The sequence below is a fragment of the Hylobates moloch genome, unplaced genomic scaffold (assembly GCF_009828535.3).
Source record: "Hylobates moloch isolate HMO894 unplaced genomic scaffold, HMol_V3 SCAFFOLD_13, whole genome shotgun sequence".
Classification (NCBI taxonomy): Eukaryota; Metazoa; Chordata; class Mammalia; order Primates; family Hylobatidae; genus Hylobates; species Hylobates moloch.
In genome coordinates, this window is record NW_026652288.1 from 80,689,127 (window position 1) to 80,708,474 (window position 19,348).

General features: G+C 41.7%; 1 protein-coding gene across 1 annotated transcript; it reads left to right on the forward strand.

The window, feature by feature from the left end:
* Window positions 1–16,599: 16,599 nt before the first annotated feature.
* On the forward strand, window positions 16,600–18,966 carry GPR160 (G protein-coupled receptor 160). The gene is made up of 2 exons (XM_058426951.1): window positions 16,600–16,626; window positions 17,767–18,966. The coding sequence occupies exon 2, from the start codon at window positions 17,839–17,841 to the stop codon at window positions 18,853–18,855; it is 1,017 nt and encodes a 338-aa protein (XP_058282934.1). The 5' UTR covers window positions 16,600–16,626; window positions 17,767–17,838; the 3' UTR covers window positions 18,856–18,966.
* Window positions 18,967–19,348: the final 382 nt, after the last annotated feature.

Genomic DNA, 19,348 nt, shown 5'->3' on the forward strand with positions numbered 1-19,348 from the left:
CCTGAGTAGCTGGTATTACAGGCACCCACCACCATGCCCAGTTAATTATTTTTCTTTTTTGTATTTTTAGTAGAGATTGGGTTTTTCCATGTTGGCCAGGCTGGTCTCAAACTCCTGACCTCAAGTGATCTACCCACTTTGGCCTCCCAAAGTGCTGAGATTACAGATGTGAGCCACCGCGCTTGGCTCATTATTGACTTTTCTTCTTTGAGTTCTTCCCCTCCAGTTTGCTCTCTTTCTGTGACTCCTGTTAGTCAGAGTTTGCACCTGTTGGATTGGTCCTCCATGTTTCTTAACTATTTCTCTTTTTATTTCACTTTTTCTAGGAAATTTCCTAAACTTTATTTTCCAACTCTCTGTTCACCTTACTACTTCTGCCATCATATTTTATTTTCCAAGAGCTCTTTTTTTTTCTGTTATTATAAATAGCCGCCTCCTCTTTTATGGATGCAATATTTTCTCCCTGAAAACAATGAGTTTTTAAATGCTTTCTTCTATCTAGCATTGTGTCTATTTCCTCCAAGTTGTCTTTTTTCTGCTTGTGGATTTGTTCAACTTTCAATACTAGAGATTTTCTTTGAATGAGGATCTTTGGATGTCCAGTCATATTTATAAGTAGGGCAATATCTGGGCTGCTTCTTCAGGGAAGATTCAATGTAGTATCTTTAGATATTTCTTCCTGGGCTGATGCCTAGAGAGAACTGTTTGAGTCTTCATATCTTGTAATAATCGTATTCCTGAAATCCAACTGTAAAAAGGCTGGAGAGGTCTCAACTTTCGCTGTGTGTATTTTTATGCAGTCTCCCTGTTTTCAGTATGATGCTCCTCTAATCTTCAACTCTGCCTACCGTCCAAAGATTGTTTTACCTTCCCCAGAGGGGAAAACCTCATTCTTATTCCGCAGTTGGAGAGGGAGTCATTTGCTGCACTGAGTCAGGGAAGAGATCTCGGGACCTAACTGCTTATTTCATTTGCAACGAATCCATGTGTTTTTATCCCCATCTTGGCATCCCTTTCTGAAGACACCTGGGTCAGCTATTTTTGAGATTTTTGAGGGTCCTGGGGTATAAATTGGGTTGCCACTCTGCTTTCTCCACCGCTAGCTTCAGTCTGTGTTCAGTGTACGTGATTCACGTGAGGATTTATTAAAACTGCAGATTGCTTCCATAGATCTGAGCTGGAGCCTGAGGGTCTATGTGAATAGCAGTCTCCTAGGTGATGCTTGGACCACACTTTGTGTAGATGGGGCTCAGTCATTTACCGTCCGTCTGTTCATTTTCCAGCCTCTGAAATTTTGTCCTTGGAGATTTATACATTTTTTTTAAAGTTATGAAAATTTTCAATCATACACACAAATAGAACAGCCATTAACCAGTGGTGAATCCTGCCCCATCTATACTTTCATCCACTCAGCCCCCAGCACACACACTGCATTATGTTGAAGCAAATTCCAGACAACCTATTTCATCTGTAAATATTTTAGTATGTATTTTTTTAAATAGTGAGATTTAAATATAACCACACATATTAATTTGTTAGGGCTGCCATAATAAACCACCACAGACTGGGTGGCTGAAACAACAGCTCTGGGGGCTGGAAGCATGAGATTGAGGTGTCCCAGGGGCGGTTTCTCCTGGGGCCTTTTGCAGCCTGTTGATGGCTGTCTTCTCGCCGTGCCCTCCCACAGCCTTTTCTCTGTGCACCAGCATCCCTAGTATCGTGTGTGTGTGTGTGTCCAAATTACCTCTTTAAAGGTCTTGTCTCCAAATATAGTCACATTTGGAGGTGCTGGGAGTTAAAGGCTTCAACATATGAATTTGGGGGGATATAATTCAGCCCATCACACCATAATTTCCCATTGTCTTATATATGTAATTCTTTGTTGCCATGAATTCAGATAAATTCTACACATTGCACATAGTTGATATATCCTAAGTCTGTTAATTTTTTGGATTGTTGTTGAAACAATTTATTGAAGTAACAAATTGTAATCCTATAGAGCGTACCACCATGTGGCTTTTCTTTACTGCATCTTGTGGGGTTATTAAACAAGTTACTTTGTCCTCTTTCTTGAACCTCAGTAGTTGAATCTACAGGTTTGATCGGGTTCTAATTTTTTGGCAAGCCCACTTTGTAGATAGCAGGGTACTCTTCCATTTCCACCTTTGGGTATTAGTATTGATGATCTTTGGCTACCTCCATTTAGTACATCAGAAGTGGCAAATTGGGCAGTTTCCAAATTTTATCATTCCTTATTCACTCATATTAGCTAGAGGACTTCCAAAAAAAGTAAACATCCCCTCACTTATTATTCTGTCACCAGGTGGTACAGTTAGTACAGGAACAGCAGGAGAAAGGCTTCTTGGCCAGTACTTACCGGTTTAACAACTAGAGACTAGGTTCTAGTGTTCCTCAGCATCACAATGAGGTTTTCTTATTCATTTTAGAATCTGGTAAAACTTGATTTACTGTTATGTTAGTGGAGTTATGAGAAGGAGCATTTGTTTAAGAAGGCACTGTTCATTGGAAGTTATAATTTATGTAGCCAATTTCCTGCTGTTGGAGATTTACATTAATTCCAGGTTTTTACTTTTATATCTAATACTGTGAGATGAATATTCTTTAAAAATAAGTTAAAACACTCATTTTTAGTGTATAGTTTGAATTTTGAAAAATATGTATACTTGGGCCCCAATCCAAATGTAGAACATTTTCATCTCTACAGAACATTGCCTGGTTCACCTTTGCCCCAGCCTGGCTTCAGATTTCTACCGATAGTCTCTCTGGCCATAGGGATTTGTTTTTCTGTTTTGAATCCCATATAATTGGAACCACACACTCTATACCCTTTATCGCTAGGCTGTTTTTGTTCGGCATGTGATGTAGTTTAGATTTGTGTCCCCTCCAAATCTCATGTTAAAATGTGCTCTCCTATGTTGGAGATGGAGCCTGTTAGGAGGTATCTGGATCATGGGGGCAGATCCCTCATGAACGGCTTGGCGCCGTCCGCTTGGTGGTAAGTGAGCTGTCCCTGTGAGTTCACGCAAGAGCTGGTCATTTAAAAGCATGTGGGGCCTACCCCTTCTCTCTGGCTCCCACTCTGGTCATGTGAGATGCCTGTTCCCCTTTTGCCTTCCGCCATGGTTGTAAACTTCCTGAGGCCTCACCAGAAGCCAAGCAGATGCCAGCGCCATGCTTCCTGTGTGGCCTGCAAAACTCTTGAGCCAAATAAACCTCTTTATAGGCCGGGCACAGTGGCTCACGCCTGTAATCCCAGCACTTTGGGAGGCTGAGGTGGGTGGATCACTTGAGGTCAGGAATTCAAGACCAGCTGGCCAACATGGCAAAACCCCATCTCTACTAAAAATACAAAAAAAATTTGCCAGGCATGGTGGTACATGCCTGTAGTCCCAGCTACTCAGGAGGCTGAGCTAGGAGATTGCACAAACCCAGAAGGCAGAGGTTGCAGTGAACCGAGATCATGCCACTGCACTCCAGGCTGGGCAACAGAGCAAGACTCTGTCTCACAAACAGAAGTACCTCTTTATAAATTAATTAGCAAGCCTCAGGTATTTCTTTATAGCAACAGAAGAATGGCCTAACATAACATGTTTTTGAGGCTTTTCCCTGTGTGGAGCATATATTAATTTTTATTGCTGAGAAGTATTCCATTGCCTAGATTTACTACAATTTGTTTATCCATTTTCCTGTGGATGGATATTTGGGATATTTCCACTCTGGGGCCATCGGTGAATAAAGCTCCTATATATATATTTCTATACAAGCCTTTTTTTTTTTTTTTTTTTTTTTTTGAGGTGTCGCCCTGTCACCCAGCGTGGCTCATTGCAACCTCCACTTCCTGGGTTCAAGCGATTCTCCTTCCTCAGCCTCCCAAGTAGCTGGGACTACAGGTGTCCGCCACCATGCCCAGCTAATTTTTGTATTTTTAGTAGATATGGGGTTTCACCAGTTTGGCCAGGCTGGTCTCGAACTCCTGACCTCAAGTGATCCTCCTGCCTCAGCCTTCCAATGTGCTGGGATTCCAGGCATGAACCACTGTGCCCAGCCTCTACTGACAACTGAATTTCAGACTTCTGGCCTCCTGAATGTGAGAGATCAAATTTCCATCGTTTTAAATTGTCTTAGTCTGTTTTGTGTCATTATAAAGAATACCTGGGACTGGGTAATTTATAAAGAAAAGAGGTTTATTTGGCTCATGGTTCTACAGACTGTACAGGAAGCAGGGCACCAGCATCTGCTTCTGTTGAGGCCTCAGGAAGCTTCCAGTCATGGTGGAAGGCAGGGGGGGGCAGGCGTGTCACATGGTGAGACAGGGAGCAACAGGAAGAGAAGGGAAGTCCCAGACTCTTTTTAACCAGCCAGCTCTCTTGTGAACAAATAAGAGTGAGGACTTACTCATTACTGTGGGAAGGGCACCAAGTCATTCATGAGGGATCCACCCCCACGACCCAAGCACCTCCCACTAGGCCCCACCTTCAGCATTGGAGATCACATTTCAACATGAGATTCAAAGGGGACAAACATCCAAATAATATCATGAGCCATTCAGTTTAAATTTACCACCAGTCAACTGGGCACGGTAGCTCATGCTTATAATCCCAGCAATTTAGGAGGCCAAGGCAGGAGGAATGCTTGAAGCCAGGAGTTTGAGACCAACCTAGACAACAAAACGAGACCCCATCTCTACAAATAAAAAATTTAAAAAACTTAGCCAATCATGGTGGCACGAGCCTGTGGTCGAGCTACTTGGGAGGCTAAGGCAGGAGCATTACTTGAGCCTAGGAGTTCAAGTTTATAGTGAGCTTTGATTGTACCACAGCACTCCAGCCTGGGCAACAGAGCAAGATTCTGTCTCTTACAAAAAAAAAAAAAATTATTGCCTATTATAATTTGTTGTGGCAGCCCTAGGAAGCTAATATATCTACCCAGGATTGCAAACAATTTCTTCTGTTTTCTTCTAGAAATTTTAGTTTTACTTCTACATGTAGTCATATGATCCTTTTTTAGTTTATTTTTGTGTATGGTGTAAGGTAAGAGTGAAAGTTCATTTCCCCCCATATGGATATCCACTTTCAGCACCATGAGATTGATCTTGGTTTTTCATAGAGACTTCTTATCTAGTTGGGGATGTGACCTTCTATTGTTTGTTTTTATCATATTAGATTTTGTTAAATGCTGCATCTGCATCTCTTCAGGTGATCTTATAGTCTTTCTCCTTTATTCTGTTAATGTGGTGAATTACATTGATTGACTTTCTAATGTTAAAATAAGTTTCCATTGGCCATGATGTATTGATGGATTCAGTTTGCTAATAATTTGTTAACAATTTCTGCTTCCATGTTCATGAGGGATGATGATCTATATTAGTTTTCTTGAAATGTCTTTGGGATCAAGGTAATTCTAGTCCTTATGAAATGAGTTGGGAGGTACTCTTTAAGTTTGGTATTTTTTCCCTAAATGCTTGATAGAATCCATCAATGAAGACATCTGAGCCTATATTTTCTTTGTGGGTAGGTTTTAAATACAGAATCAGTTTCTTTAATAGGGAGTTTTTTTTTTTTTTTTTGAGATGGAGTCTTACTCTGTCACCCAGGCTGGGGTGCAGTGGCACAATCTCGGCTCACTGCAAGCTCCGCCTCCTGGATTCAAGTGATTCTCCTGCCTCAGTCTCCAGAGCAGCAGGGACTACAGGCTGAGCCACCATGCCTGGCTAATTTTTTAATTTTTAGTAGAGATGGGGGTTGCACCATATTGGCCAGGATGGTCTCAAACTACTGACCTCAGGTGATCCGCTGGCCTCAGCCTCCCAAAGTGCTGGGATTACAGGTGTGAGCCACTGCACCCGGCCAGTTTCTTTAATAGAGCTATTAAGGGATCTTTTGGACGGAGTTTTGGTAGTATCTTTCCAGAAATTTGTCTGTTTCATCATACAAATTTATTGAAATAAAGTTGTTCAAAATAGTTCCTTATTCTTTTAACGTTTCTAGGTACCTACTTTCCTAATTCTGGTAATTTCTTTCTTAATTTGGCTAGAGGTTTATTAACTTTATTGGTTCTTTTTTTCCCCTAAAGAAGCAGTTTTGTATCATTGATTTTCTTTCTGTTGTTTTGGGGTTGTTGTTGTTGTTGTTTTTTTTTTTTTTTTTTTTTTGAGACGGAGTCTCGCTCTGTCGCCCAGGCCGGAGTGCAGTGGCGCAATCTCGGCTCACTGCAAGCTCCGCCTCCCGGGTTCACGCCATTCTCCTGCCTCAGCCTCTCCGAGTAGCTGGGACTACAGGCGCCCGCCACCACGCCCGGCTAATTTTTTTTTGTATTTTTAGTAGAGACGGGGTTTCACCGTGGTCTCGATCTCCTGACCTCGTGATCCGCCCGCCTCGGCCTCCCAAAGTGCTGGGATTACAAGCGTGAGCCACCGCGCCCGGCCTTGTTGTTGTTGTTTTGATTGATTTGCTTTGCTTATTTATTTATTTGAGACAGGGTTTTCTGTCCCCCAGGCTGGAGTGCAGTGGTACAATCTCGGCTCACCACAACCTCCACCTCCTGGGCTCAAGCGATCCTCCCACCTCAGCCTCCCAAGTAGCTGGGACCACAGGTGCCCACCACCACACCCAGCTAAGTTTTATATTTTTTTATAGAGATGAGGTTTTGTCATGTTGCCCAGGCTGGTCTCAAACTCCTGGGATCAAGTGATCCTCCCGCCTCGGCCTCTCAAAGTGCTGGGATTACAGGCATGAGCCACCATGCCTGGCCTTACGTTTGTTTGTTTGTTTTAATTTCATTGATTTCTGCTCTTTTTTATATCTTCCCTTTAACCTACTTTGGGCTTAATTCGCTTTTTTCCTTAAAGTTTAAATTTAGGTTATTGAATTGAGCCCTTCTTTTTGAAAACAGGCAAATATAAGAATATCAGAAGAGGGCCGGGTGCAGTGGCTCACACCTGTAATCCCAGCACTTTGGGAGGCCAAGGTGAGCAGATCACTTTAAGTCAGGAATTCGAGACCAGCCTGGCCAACATGGTGGAAATCCCATCTCTACTAAGAATAACAAAAATTAGCCAGCCATGGTGGTGTGTGCCTGTAATCCCTGCTGCTTGGCAGGCTGAGGCAGGAGAATCACTTGAGCCCAAGAGGCGGAGGTTACAGTGAGGTGAGATTGTGCCATTGCACTCCAGCCTGGGCAACAAGAGCGAAACTCCAACTCAAGCAAAACAAAACAAAACAAAACCAGAAGAATATCAGAAGAAAAAATGCAAAAGTATATGATTTTTACAAATATATTACAAATTAAAATTGAATTTTGAGTTTTACCAATATTCTTACATTTGTATTGTGGCTTTTTAAAGGTATTTTTTCTTTTTTTTTTTTTTATTAATTTTTTTTTGCACACAAAAACAATAAACGTTTTCTAAAAATACATACAAACAAAAAGATGCGTATCAAACATACTAGGAAGGTTGCACATGGGAAGTCGGGGAACAGAAATGGGGGGTGGGAATGAAAATAAATGAGAGAGGGACTTTATATGGATCAGCGACAATAACTCAATCCTCCATTTGACAAAGAAGAAGGAGAAGGAAGAGGAAGAAAAAGAAAGTGGGATAAAGGATCAGAAAGGGAGGAAAATAGAAAAAATTAGAGTATGACTCCAGGGTAGACCTATTTTGCTGTCACTGAGTTGGTTGGTTGGTTTGTCTGTTGTATTTTTCATATGTTTCGCCATGTTGGCCAGGCTGGTCTCGAACTCCTAGCCTGAAGTGATCAACCCACCTCGGCCCCCCAGAGTGCCGGGACCACAGGCGTGAGCCACCACATCCAGCCCCCACATTGCTTCTGGCCTCCGTGGTAGACCTCCCAGACGGGGCGGTCCGGCAGAGGCGCTCTCCACATCCCAGACGGGGCGGCGGCCGGGCAGGGGCTGCAATCCCAGCACCCTGGTAGGCCAAGGCAGGCGGCTGGGAGGCGGAGGCTGCCGCGAGACAAGACCACGCCACTGCACTCCAGCCCGGGCAACACCGAGCACCGAGTGACCGAGACTCCGTCTGCAGTCCCAGCACCTCGGGAGGCCGAGGCAGGCAGAGCACTCGGGGTCAGGAGCTGGAGACCAGCGTGGCCAACATGGCGAAACCGCGCCTGCAGCCAAAGGCGAGAAAGCAGGCATCGGTGGCTGGCAGTCCCAGGCAGCCCGTGGTGCGGGGCAGCAGCGAGCCGAGTAGATGGCAGCCTGGGCCACAGAGGGAAAGAAGGAGGGAGGGAGGGAGGGAGGGAAGGAAGGAAGGAAGGAAGGAAGGGAGGGAGGGAGGGCGGGCCTAATTTTCAATCAAAATTTCACTCATGGCCAGGAAGGAAGGAAGGAGAGGCCTAATTTTCAATCAAAATTTCACTCATGGCCGGGCGCGATGGCTCACGCCTGTAATCCCAGAACTTTGGCCGGCGGGCAGATCACAAGGTCAGGAGTTCAAGACTAGCCTGGCCAATATGATGAAACCCCGTCTCCACTAAAAATACAAAAATTAGCTGGGCATGGTGGCAGGTGCCTATAGTCCCAGCTACTTGGGAAGCTGAGGCGGAGAACTGCTTGAACCCAGGAGGCGGATGCAGTGAGCCGAGATCGCGCCACTGCACTCCAGCCTGGGCGACAGAGCGAGACTCCATTTCAAAAAAGAAAGATGTGAGCCGGGCGCAGTGGCTCACGCTTGTAATCCCAGCACTTTGGGAGGCCGAGGCGGGCGGATCACGAGATCAGGAGATCGAGACCACGGTGAAACCCTGTCTCTACTAAAAATACAAAAAATTAGCCGGGCGTGGTGGCGGGCACCTGTAGTCCCAGCTACTCGGACAGGCTGAGGCAGGAGAATGGCATGAACCCAGGAGGCGGAGCTTGCAGTGAGCCGAGATTGCGCCACTGCACTCCAGCCTGGGCGACAGAGCGAGACTCCGTCTCAAAAAAAAAAAAAAAAAGAAAGATGTGGAAGTGGAGAGGCATGGGGAGAAGTGGAGGGTGAAGAAGCAGGGAGAGGTGAGGTAAAGTGGAGGGGATAGGACCAGGAGGCTGGTCAGGGGGGAAGTGAGGGATCCTTGTCCTCCGGCAGCTGGAAGACAGGAAGAATGCTTAAAGGTATTTTTTCTACTGTAGCTTTTTTTTCTGATAATATAAATAATACATCCTGTTAAAAAAATTTCAAAGGATATAGAGAATAGTAAGGAATGGCATTAGTCAGGATAGGCCAAATCCCATTGACTTAATGCAACAAAGGTTTATTTCTTGCTCATACTATACAACCACTGTGAATCGCCAGGGGCTTTGCTTCACACGGTCACTCAAGGACCCAGGTTGACAGAGGCTCCACCATCTTGTAATGTACCATCTGAAATGCATTGCCTCTCCCCCTCCCCAGCCCACAAATGGGGAAGGCAACACTGAAGGGCAACTCATTTGCAATGAAATGTTTTTGGCCTGGTAGCCTATTAACTGTAGGGATCAAAGAACAAAAATCCTCCATGGGCAGAAGCAGAGACGAAGCAGGCGTGTGGGTGAGCACTATAATTCTACACTGAAGGAGAAAAATAGAAATCACCTATCCCCTACCTTGAGATAACCCCTGCTTGCTGTCTTCTGCCTGGCCTCACTGGCCTTCCTTATCACCAGCCTTATGTTTGGGTTGGTGGGAATTACTCCTGCTTCTGGCAGATCACTGATAATTCTTGGTTTTGTTCTTCCTTTGCGCCTCTTTTGTCAGATTTTATCAGTGTATAAATGAGACAGGAAAGGACAAATCAAGAATCTCTCACTACTTGTCTTAATAAGGAAATGTCTTATTTCTTTTTAAAACTTTGCTTTAGAGAGTATCTCTGGAAATATATCCAAATAACTGGTTATAGTGGCTGTATCTAGGGAGGGAAACTGGCTAGACAGCGCTGGGCAGAGTGGGGGTGTTGGAGGGAGGATTGGGTGGCACAGGTAACTTTCACTGTAATACACATCTGTCACCCAAGTTTTGTATAATGTAAATTATATCACCTATTTTTAAAAATAAGTAATATTAAAATATTTCCATATTTTCTCAATTTTCTATATTGAATATAACTGTACTGTGCTAATGAATGAATGCAAAACATTATCAGAGTTGAGTGACATTTTATTTTTTTCCACTGAATTTGGATACATATCAAGCAAAGACCACATTTCAAATACAAACTCTTCAAAGTTTATATTTACCTTTTGGAGGGATAAAATTTCATTATCCAAATGGATAGTCAAGTCACAATCCTATGGATATCAGTAATCAATACAGTCACTGTTATTTGAATGTTGCTTTTTATTTATTTTTTAAAATTATTTTTTTGAGACAACTGTCTCACTCTGTTGCTCAGGCTGGAGTGTAGTGGTGCAGTCTCGGCTCACTGCAACCTCCCTGTCCCGGGTCCAAGCGATTCTCCTGCCGCAGCCTCATGAGTAGCTGGGATTACAGGCGCCCGCCACCACACCTGGCTAACTTTTGTATTTTTAGTAGAGATATGGTTTCACCATGTTGACCAGGCTGGTCTTGAACTCCTGGCCTCAGGCAATCCACCTGCACCAGCCTCCGAAAGTGCTGCGATTATAGGCATGAGCCACCGCACCCGGCCAGATGTTGGTTTTTTAGAAAGCTCTTTCACATACATACATTGGGTCCTTCTACATTTCCAGTTGTATGTTAAGCCATAATTGTGGTTTACTAAAGAACATGAGCTTTGAAGTCAGACTTGAGGTTGAACTTTAGCTCCAACACTTACGAGTCATGGGACCTAGGGAAATGTGCTTATTAACCGCAAGCCTGTTTTCCTCATGGGGAAAAATCATATATACCTTTTATGACTGTTAAGAATAAGAAAAACAGTATGTAAAACCCCTGATAAGGCTGTTTCTCCCACAGGCTTGCTCCACTTATCAGGCTCACCAAATACAGCTGCAGTATAAATTCCATCTTCTACACAACAGTAAACCAGAATGTTCACATTCACTGTGTTCATCTCCCATCCTGTTGTCTAACCCACATGGTTTTTTAAAACTTTTCTAAGATTGCATGAGATTCTGCAACACAACTGATTATAAAAACACTTAAAGTTTTTACCTTTTTTTTTACTTTCCAACTCTCATGAATGTACAGAGGACTCTCCAGAAGCTACATATGTGTGATATCTCAGCTGATTAAATGTAGATGTGTAGGAAATCGGTCAGGGTGGTGTGAGAAACTGTTGGGAAAGGAGCAGGCCTTCTGAAAGGTCAGAAGGCTTCGGGGGAGAATAAGCTGAAGGCAGCTGTTCTCTGACCTTGAGGCAGAGGGCAAGGAGTAGGTACAAGGACGTGTAGGAGAATTTATCTTAAATAGGCTTGTTCACTTGTGTTGTCCAGAAACCGACTTTTGATCATCAGCGCGCATGACTGCTCCCTGAAAGGGAGAACAATAATGTAAATTACCCGCAGATTGTGTTTGTTCCAGGCTTTCGGCATTATGTCTGTACTGAATAAAAGCAAGCAGCTCCAGCTGTTTGAGGCTGCTCTCTTCTTTAGCCATTAGTGCCGGGCAGCCCATTAGCTGCTGTTACACTGCTTATCTGTGTCTGAGTACTCCTTTCTTCAGTTGCTTGGCCAGGGTCTGCGAGACAGACCCAGGAGCTGATGCCCTGTGTGAGGAACGCTGCAATGGATTGCGATGGAACCCTTGAAAACAAAGGTGAAGAGACTGCGCAGTAAGCAAGTAATTGGAATTGGAGCCCTCTTGGGATTTCCAAGTTTGAGGGAATTTTCAAGCTAGGGTTTCATATTGGGACAACATTTATTCGCTCAACAGAAACAGCATATAAAAGTATTGAAACAATGGCTTAAAGCTAGTGGAGCCTCGGTTTCAGAGGCCCAATTAAGGGACCTAAGGCAAACTGTTGTTTTCCATAACCCGTAGTTCCCAGAAGAAGGCACGTTAGACCTAGAGCTCTGGGAGCAAGTGGGAAGAAATCTTAAACGACATCATGCACAAGGGCAATGGGGTCCCAGTAACATCTTTAACATTATGGACCTTAGGGCTGCTTTGGCCCCACTCTACACAGAAGAGCCTAAAAAGGGAAGGGAGGAAGAACCATCATCTCCCTTACTGCCGCCACCTCTTCCCTCAGCCCCACCATTACCGGGTAAAGATGCCACAGAGGAGACAGAGATTTTCCCTGAGCCCCCTCCCCCAGTAAATTGGAAAAAGGACAAGGGATACACTACAGTTATGGGACCCTGTCTTAAGCAAGCGGCATCAGAAGGGGAGCTCTTGGTCTGCCTGGTAATGCAAGATCAACAAGGCAATCGGGTACATGAACCCATTACTTTCAACACTTATAAAGAGATAAGAAAAAGCATTAGAGAAAATGGAGCTGCTAGCCCATTTACGAAAGGATTAATTGAGGCCATAGCAGACAACTTCCATATGACCCCAGGGGGACTGGTCAGTGCTAACTAAAACAACTTTAGAGGCCAGTCAATACCTCCTCTAGAGGGCAGAATTTGATGAATTATGTGCAGCAGACCCCTTTACGCAAAGCCAGAACACGAGCTGTAACTGCTGTGCCTGTCAAACCTGTCGCTGCACACCTCTGTACTCTTCCAATCAACAAAACGTGATGCAAAAAAACAAAAGGGGGAGATGTAGATCAGTCAGAGTGGTGGGAGAAACTGTAGGGAAAGGAGCAGGCCTTCTGGAAGGTCGAAAGGCTCTGCATAGCTTGGGGGGTTGGGGGGAGAATAAGCTAAAGGCAGCTGTTTTCTGACCTTGAGGCAGAGGGCAAGGAGTAGGTACAAGGGCATGTAGGAGAATTTATCTTAAATAGGCTTGTTCACTTGTGTTGTCCAGAAACTGACCTTTGATCATCCGCGCACATGACTGCTCCCTGAAAGGGGGAACAGTAATGTTAATTACCCACAGATTGTGTTTGCTCCAGGCTTTTGGCATTATGTCTGTACTGAATAAAAGCAAGCAGCTCCAGCTGTTCAAGGCTGCTCTCTTCTTCGGCCACTAGTGCTGGGCAGCCCACTAGCTGCTGTTACACTGCATATTTGTGTCTGAGTACTCCTTTCATCCGTTGCTTGGCCAGGGTCTGCGGGACAGACCCGGCATAGATGAGAATTCGGCTGTCTGCTATTAAGCCAGACACTAAAACAAGTTGTGAAATGTGAAACAATGCCACTCTGCTCACTAAATTATTATTTGGTAAATATAGTAATTTTTACCATATTACTTAAATAACATTTAAAAAATGTTATTGATGTTAACATGCAACAAGGGTCAAAGGGTCCTGAAACCAAACACTTTGAGGACAGCTGCTTTATCCTGTGGCTGAAAACTATAAAGCAAGATTCCTTTAAGTAAATGTGGTATATGCATCAATCTCTCCATCTTTGGTGTGCTTTCAATCCAAGTATCCCCTTTCTTCCTTTTGCAAGAAAGAAACTAAGAATGTAAGCAGTTAGTTACTGGCTTCAGTCCCACAAAAAACTACAATTTTTCTAAGCAGTGATCTGGAACCAGTTTAACTGGACTCTTGCTATTAAGATAGCTCTTAATGATGTTTCGTTTTGTTTTCTATCTTTCACACAGAGCTTACTCACATAGCATCTTGGTATATCAAAATGAAATGCAAGGAACCAAAAATAACATAATTGAAGGCAGTAAAAGTGAACTTAAATAGGAAGATCATCAGTCAAGGAAGACCCACTGGAGAGTAAGTATGCAAGTTGTTAAGAATTAATTGGGTTACGAAGGGAAAAACAGAGACCGGGTCAGTGAAACGAAATCATGGTTTGTTTCCCTGAGGCCCTGCTAATACCTCCAAACTGGGCCAGATCGTAAAGCAAGATACCTTGAAAAGGACTTCCACGTTAACTTTTCAGGTTGCATATGAGTTCATTCATGAGTAGTTTAAAGAATCATGCAGGAAAAGGACCAGATCTTGGAAATCTCTTGAGTCCCTATATTTTCTGTGAACATTTTTCTAGGGAAAATTCAGGTAGCTTATCAAAGGATTTCTGTCTTGTCCAGGGAGTTGTTTTAAAAAACAAAATATTGGAATTTTGAACACTTATAGTGGTTTACGGGGTAATTGGGGTAGAGTATATAAAATTGGTCTCATCTAAGAAAGCTCTGATTGGTTTCCATGATCATGGTATTCAGGAACTGTTGTAAATTGGCCAAAATCTTGTTTTCCAGCTTCTTCCTTTCGCTTTTTATTGCCTCAAGTTGCCTGTCTTCCCTGCTCTTTTTTTGTAGCTTTATGATTCTCTTACATGTTCCATGTCGGACTTGTCTTCTTTATTCCAGTCGTCTTCTGAAGAGGTTCTTGGTTCCTGCCTTGGTGGCTATAGCTGATTCTTTCTCCTCTGTGGACCTTCCTTATCCCCTAGGAGACACAAGGGTCCTCCCCTCCTCCAGGTCCTCCTCCTCCCTACTTTTGTCATCTTCCAGGTGCCTCCACCTGTCAGAGTCAGTGATGAAACGGGAACCTGGAAAACATCCCTTGGATGTTGCCTACCTGGCTTTTCTTTTCTTTTTGCGACAGAATGTCAATCTGGCACCCAGGCTGGAATGCAGTGGCATGACTTGGCTCACCACAGCCTTGACCTCCTGGGCTTAGGTGATCCTCCCACCTCTGCCTCCCAAGTAGCTGGAACTATAGGCCCCCACCACCATACCCAACTAATTTTTTTATTTTTTGTAGAGACTAGGTTTCACCATGTTGCCCAGGCTGGTCTTGAACTTCTGAGCTCAAGTGATCTACCCACCTTGGCCTCCCAAAGTGCTAGGATTACAGGCATGAGCCACGGCCCCCAGCCTGACTTGGCTTTCCTTACTTTAGGAGTTATAAAAGTTAAAATCATGTGAGACAGATGATTCTATTCTTTTATCCTAAAGTTACATTTTTGAAAAATGGGTCTTTATGAATCCACACAATTTCCTCACCCTCATTTTAACCAACATTGGTTGTTTAAAACTCAGCCTTTTTTGTTTTCATTTTTGGCACAAGGGGGACTTCATATGGTCTTACTCATCTTGGCTTCTTTATCCAAGCAACACCACTTATAAGACCAATGGCATTTGTCAAGTTGGCAGCGACGTTTCTGTGCCCTTGTGTATCAAATCTGGAATGCAACTTTTTTGGATAAGATCAAATTAAACTGTACTATGTTTAAATACAGGGGAAAAAAAACTTGAGTGTGGGAAGCACTTGTTTGATTGGGTCTTTTATAGTTATGAAAATAGATTTTGTATTATTGCCTTTACACATATATACGTTTGTGTAAGTAGTTTCATTATTTGTATACCTTAATAAGTTATCTTATGACAGATTTATGGCCATGAGAGTAATAGTTCAATCTGTCATCAAAACTGATAGCCCTCTCTCACAGTGATTTTTTTATTTTTATTTTAGGTTCAGGGGTACATGTGCGGGTTGTTATAAACTCATATCATGGTGGTTTTTTGCACAGATTATTTTGTCACCCAGGTACTAAGTCTAGTACCTAATATTTTTTCTGCTCCTCTCCCTCCTCCCACTCTCCACCCTCAAGTAGACCCCAGTGTCTGTTGTTCCCTTCTTTGTGTCCATCAGTTCTCATCATTTAGCTCCCACTTATAAGTGAAAACATGCGGTATTTGGTTTTCTGTTCCTGCGTTAGTTTGCTAAGGATGATGGCCTCCAGCTCCATCCATGTTCCTGTGAAAGCCATGATCTCATTTTTTATGCTGCATAGTATTCTGTGGTATATATGTACCACATTTTCTTTATCCAATCTGTCGCTGATGGGTATTTGGGTTGATTCCATGTTTTTACTATTGTCACACTGATTTCTTTACCTTCAGACAAAATTATTTAATCATCAGTGATCTATTTTTAGGCAAATTTACTTTTTTCAGTTTTCAGACCCAAAACTCCATTTTTTTCCTTAGTTTGGGAAACGAAGTATAATACTACTGTATTGATAACTTGATATGTACCTTTTTAGCCCTTTTCTGTGCATGTACAATTTCTTACATGACATGTTGCTGCATAATTTTGTAATCTGCATTTCACGTAACTAAACATAATGTGGAAATTTATCATGACATTATTTTTTTAACATGTACCAAATTCACAAGGCTTAAAATTTAACAAATTTTAAGGTAGAGTGAAAAGTATGAAAACTAAGTCTTCCTCCTATCCTGAGAAACATTTTTAGTGGCTGCAAATCATAAAGATGACCATATCCGGGGTGAGCATCCCTAATCCAAAATCTGAAATCCTCTAAAATCCAAAACTTTCTGAGCACTGACCTGATGCTCACATGAAAGTGTGGGTTTTTGGATTAGGGATGCGTTCAAAATCCAGAACACTTCTGGTCCCAAGAATTTCTGATAAGGGATACTCAACCTGTGTTGTTTCTTTCTTGTTTTTTTTTCTTTTCTTTTTGAGACAGGGTCTTGCTCTGTCACCCAGGCTGGAGTGCAGTGGCACAATCACGGCTCACTGCAGCCTTGACCTCCCAGGCTCAAGCAATCCTCTCACCTCAGCCTCTTGAGTGGCTGGAACCACAGGTGTGCATTACCATGCCCAGGTAATTTTTTTTTTTTTTTTTTTTGGTAGAGGCTGCTCCCTATTTTGCTCAGGCTGGTCTCCAACTCCTTGGCTCAAGCCATCCTCCTGCCTTGGCCTCTCAAAATGCTGGGATTTCAGGCAAGAGCCACCACACCCAGCCAACCTGTGTTGTTTTGAACCAATCTCCAGTTGTTCACATTTGTGATTGGGTTTGTTGTTCTTGTCATTTTTGGTTTTTTTTTTTTTTTTTTTTTTTTTTTTTTGCTATTTATAAATACTGTGATTGAGTAGTATTGTAGAAATAAGTTTGGGTCAACTCTGATTTTTTTTTTAAGGATGTGTTTCTTGAATCTCCTTCGCTTTCCTTCCAATCCTTTCCTGATTTCTTCTGACTTCTTTCATCATCTTTTTCCTGCTTCCAAAATGCATGTATCACTGAAGCCTCAACTCCTGTTCCTTTGCCTTTACCTACCGCTTCCTAATGTTCTCATGTATCCATACTCAGTCCCTATTCCTTCCTTGTATTCTCTTGTCTCTCCACATGCCATACCTGAAAGATCATATCCAGAAGATAAACACTTCTCTTTCTTTCCTTTACCTATGTTCTCATTATTTTTAGCTGAAACCACCTGTTTTCAGAGCTTCAGGAAAAGATTTAATCTGAAGCATCCTGCAACTAAAAAGCTTTGAAAACTGTGTTAAGGGGCCCCATAAGCATCACTTTTTAACTTCACTGACAAAAGGGACTGGGGTCATGCTCTCTGGAGTCAGAGTGAGGTGGGGTTAAAAGCTCTATGTGGTTGTTTTGCATATTGCTATCAAGCTTCTATTTTAGGCATGAGTTTTGGCCCTGGTAGATAAAACCATTTCTCTAAGTTATTAAAACCTGTACTTATATATAGAAGTTAGTAATTTATATATAACATTTTGGCTTAAAAATCTCTGAGTTCTGGACCATCTGGGTCTCAAAAAGATGACCGAAGTATACACATTAATTCTTATGTTCTGTATTCTATAAGTATTATGTGACATATAATTCTTATTCATATATTTAATTATTTGGGGAAATGACTGAATTAGGCTTTTAAGAATAGTGGTGCTTGCTTTGTAAAGTTTCAAAATAGGTAACATTAAGGTTTTCTTTTCACTTTTTTTGCAGGGACAGAAAATAAAGGAAGCAGTGTTTTATCATGTGTATTTCAGCAGGTCTTCTTGAAATTTAACTAAAAATATGACTGCTCTCTCTTCAGAGAACTGCTCTTTTCAGTACCAGTTACATCAAACAAACCAGCCCCTAGATGTTAACTGTCTGCTATTCTTGATCATACTTGGGAAAATATTATTAAATATCCTTACACTAGGAATGAAAAGAAAAAACACCTGTCAAAATTTTATGGAATATTTTTGCATTTCACTAGCATTCGTTGATCTTTTACTTTTGGTAAACATTTCCATTATATTGTATTTCAGGGATTTTGTACTTTTAAGCATCAGGTTTACTAAATACCATATCTGCCTATTTACTCAAATTATTTCCTTTACTTATGGCTTTTTGCATTATCCAGTTTTCCTGATAGCATGTATAGATTATTGCCTGAATTTTTCTAAAACAACCAAGCTTTCATTTAAGTGTCAAAAATTATTTTATTTCTTTACAGTAATTTTAATTTGGATTTCAGTCTTTGCTTATGTTTTGGGAGACCCAGCCATCTACCAAAGCCTGAAGGCACAGAATGCCCATTCTCGTCACTGTGCTTTCTATGTCAGCATTCAGAGTTACTGGCTGTCATTTTTCATGGTGATGATTTTATTTGTAGCTTTCATAACCTCTTGGGAAGAAGTTACTACTTTGGTACAGGCTATCAGGATAACTTCCTATATGAATGAAACTATCTTTTATTTTCCTTTCTCATCCCACTCCAGTTATACTGTGAGATCTAAAAAAATATTCTTATCCAAGCTCATTGTCTGTTTTCTTGGTACCTGGTTACCATTTGTACTACTTCAGGTAATCATTCTTTTACTTAAAGTTCAGATTCCAGCATATATTGAGATGAATATTCCCTGGTTATACTTTGTCAATAGTTTTCTCATTGCTACAGTGTATTGGTTTAATTGTCACAAGCTTAATTTAAGAGACATCGGATTACCTTTGGATCCATTTGTCAACTGGAAGTGCTGCTTCATTCCACATACAATTCCTAATCTTGAGCAAATTGAAAAGCCTATATCAATAATGATTTGTTAATATTATTAATTAAAAGTTACAACTGTAGTAAGATCATAATTTTGTAAACAGAAAGAACTCAGGACATACTAAAGAATAAACTGAACTAAAGCTTTTGCCTCTTAACTTTGATACCGTTTCAGAATGTGTCTTTTGAGGCTATGATATCATTTATTAAATAGTGTTTTATTTTAAAAACAAAATAATTCCAAGAATTTTTTATAGTTATTCAGGGACACTATATTACAAATATTATTTTGTTATTAACACAAAAAGTGAAATGAGTTAACATTTGGCTATACTGATGTTTGGTTACTCAAAAAAACTACTGGATGCAAACTGTTATGTAAATCTGAGATTTCACTGACAACTTTAAGATTATCAACCTAAACATTTTTATTAAATGTTCAAATGAAAGCAAGAAAATAAAAATTGTTATTAAAATGATTTGGTATAAAGTTCAATGTAAGAGGAAGATTACCTCATTTTAAATGTAGCTAATTTTAAAAAGTAT

Excerpts from the sequence above, each read along its gene's own strand:
- GPR160 (XM_058426951.1), top strand. The coding sequence starts at position 17,839 with ATGACTGCTCTCTCTTCAGAGAACTGCTCTTTTCAGTACCAGTTACAT.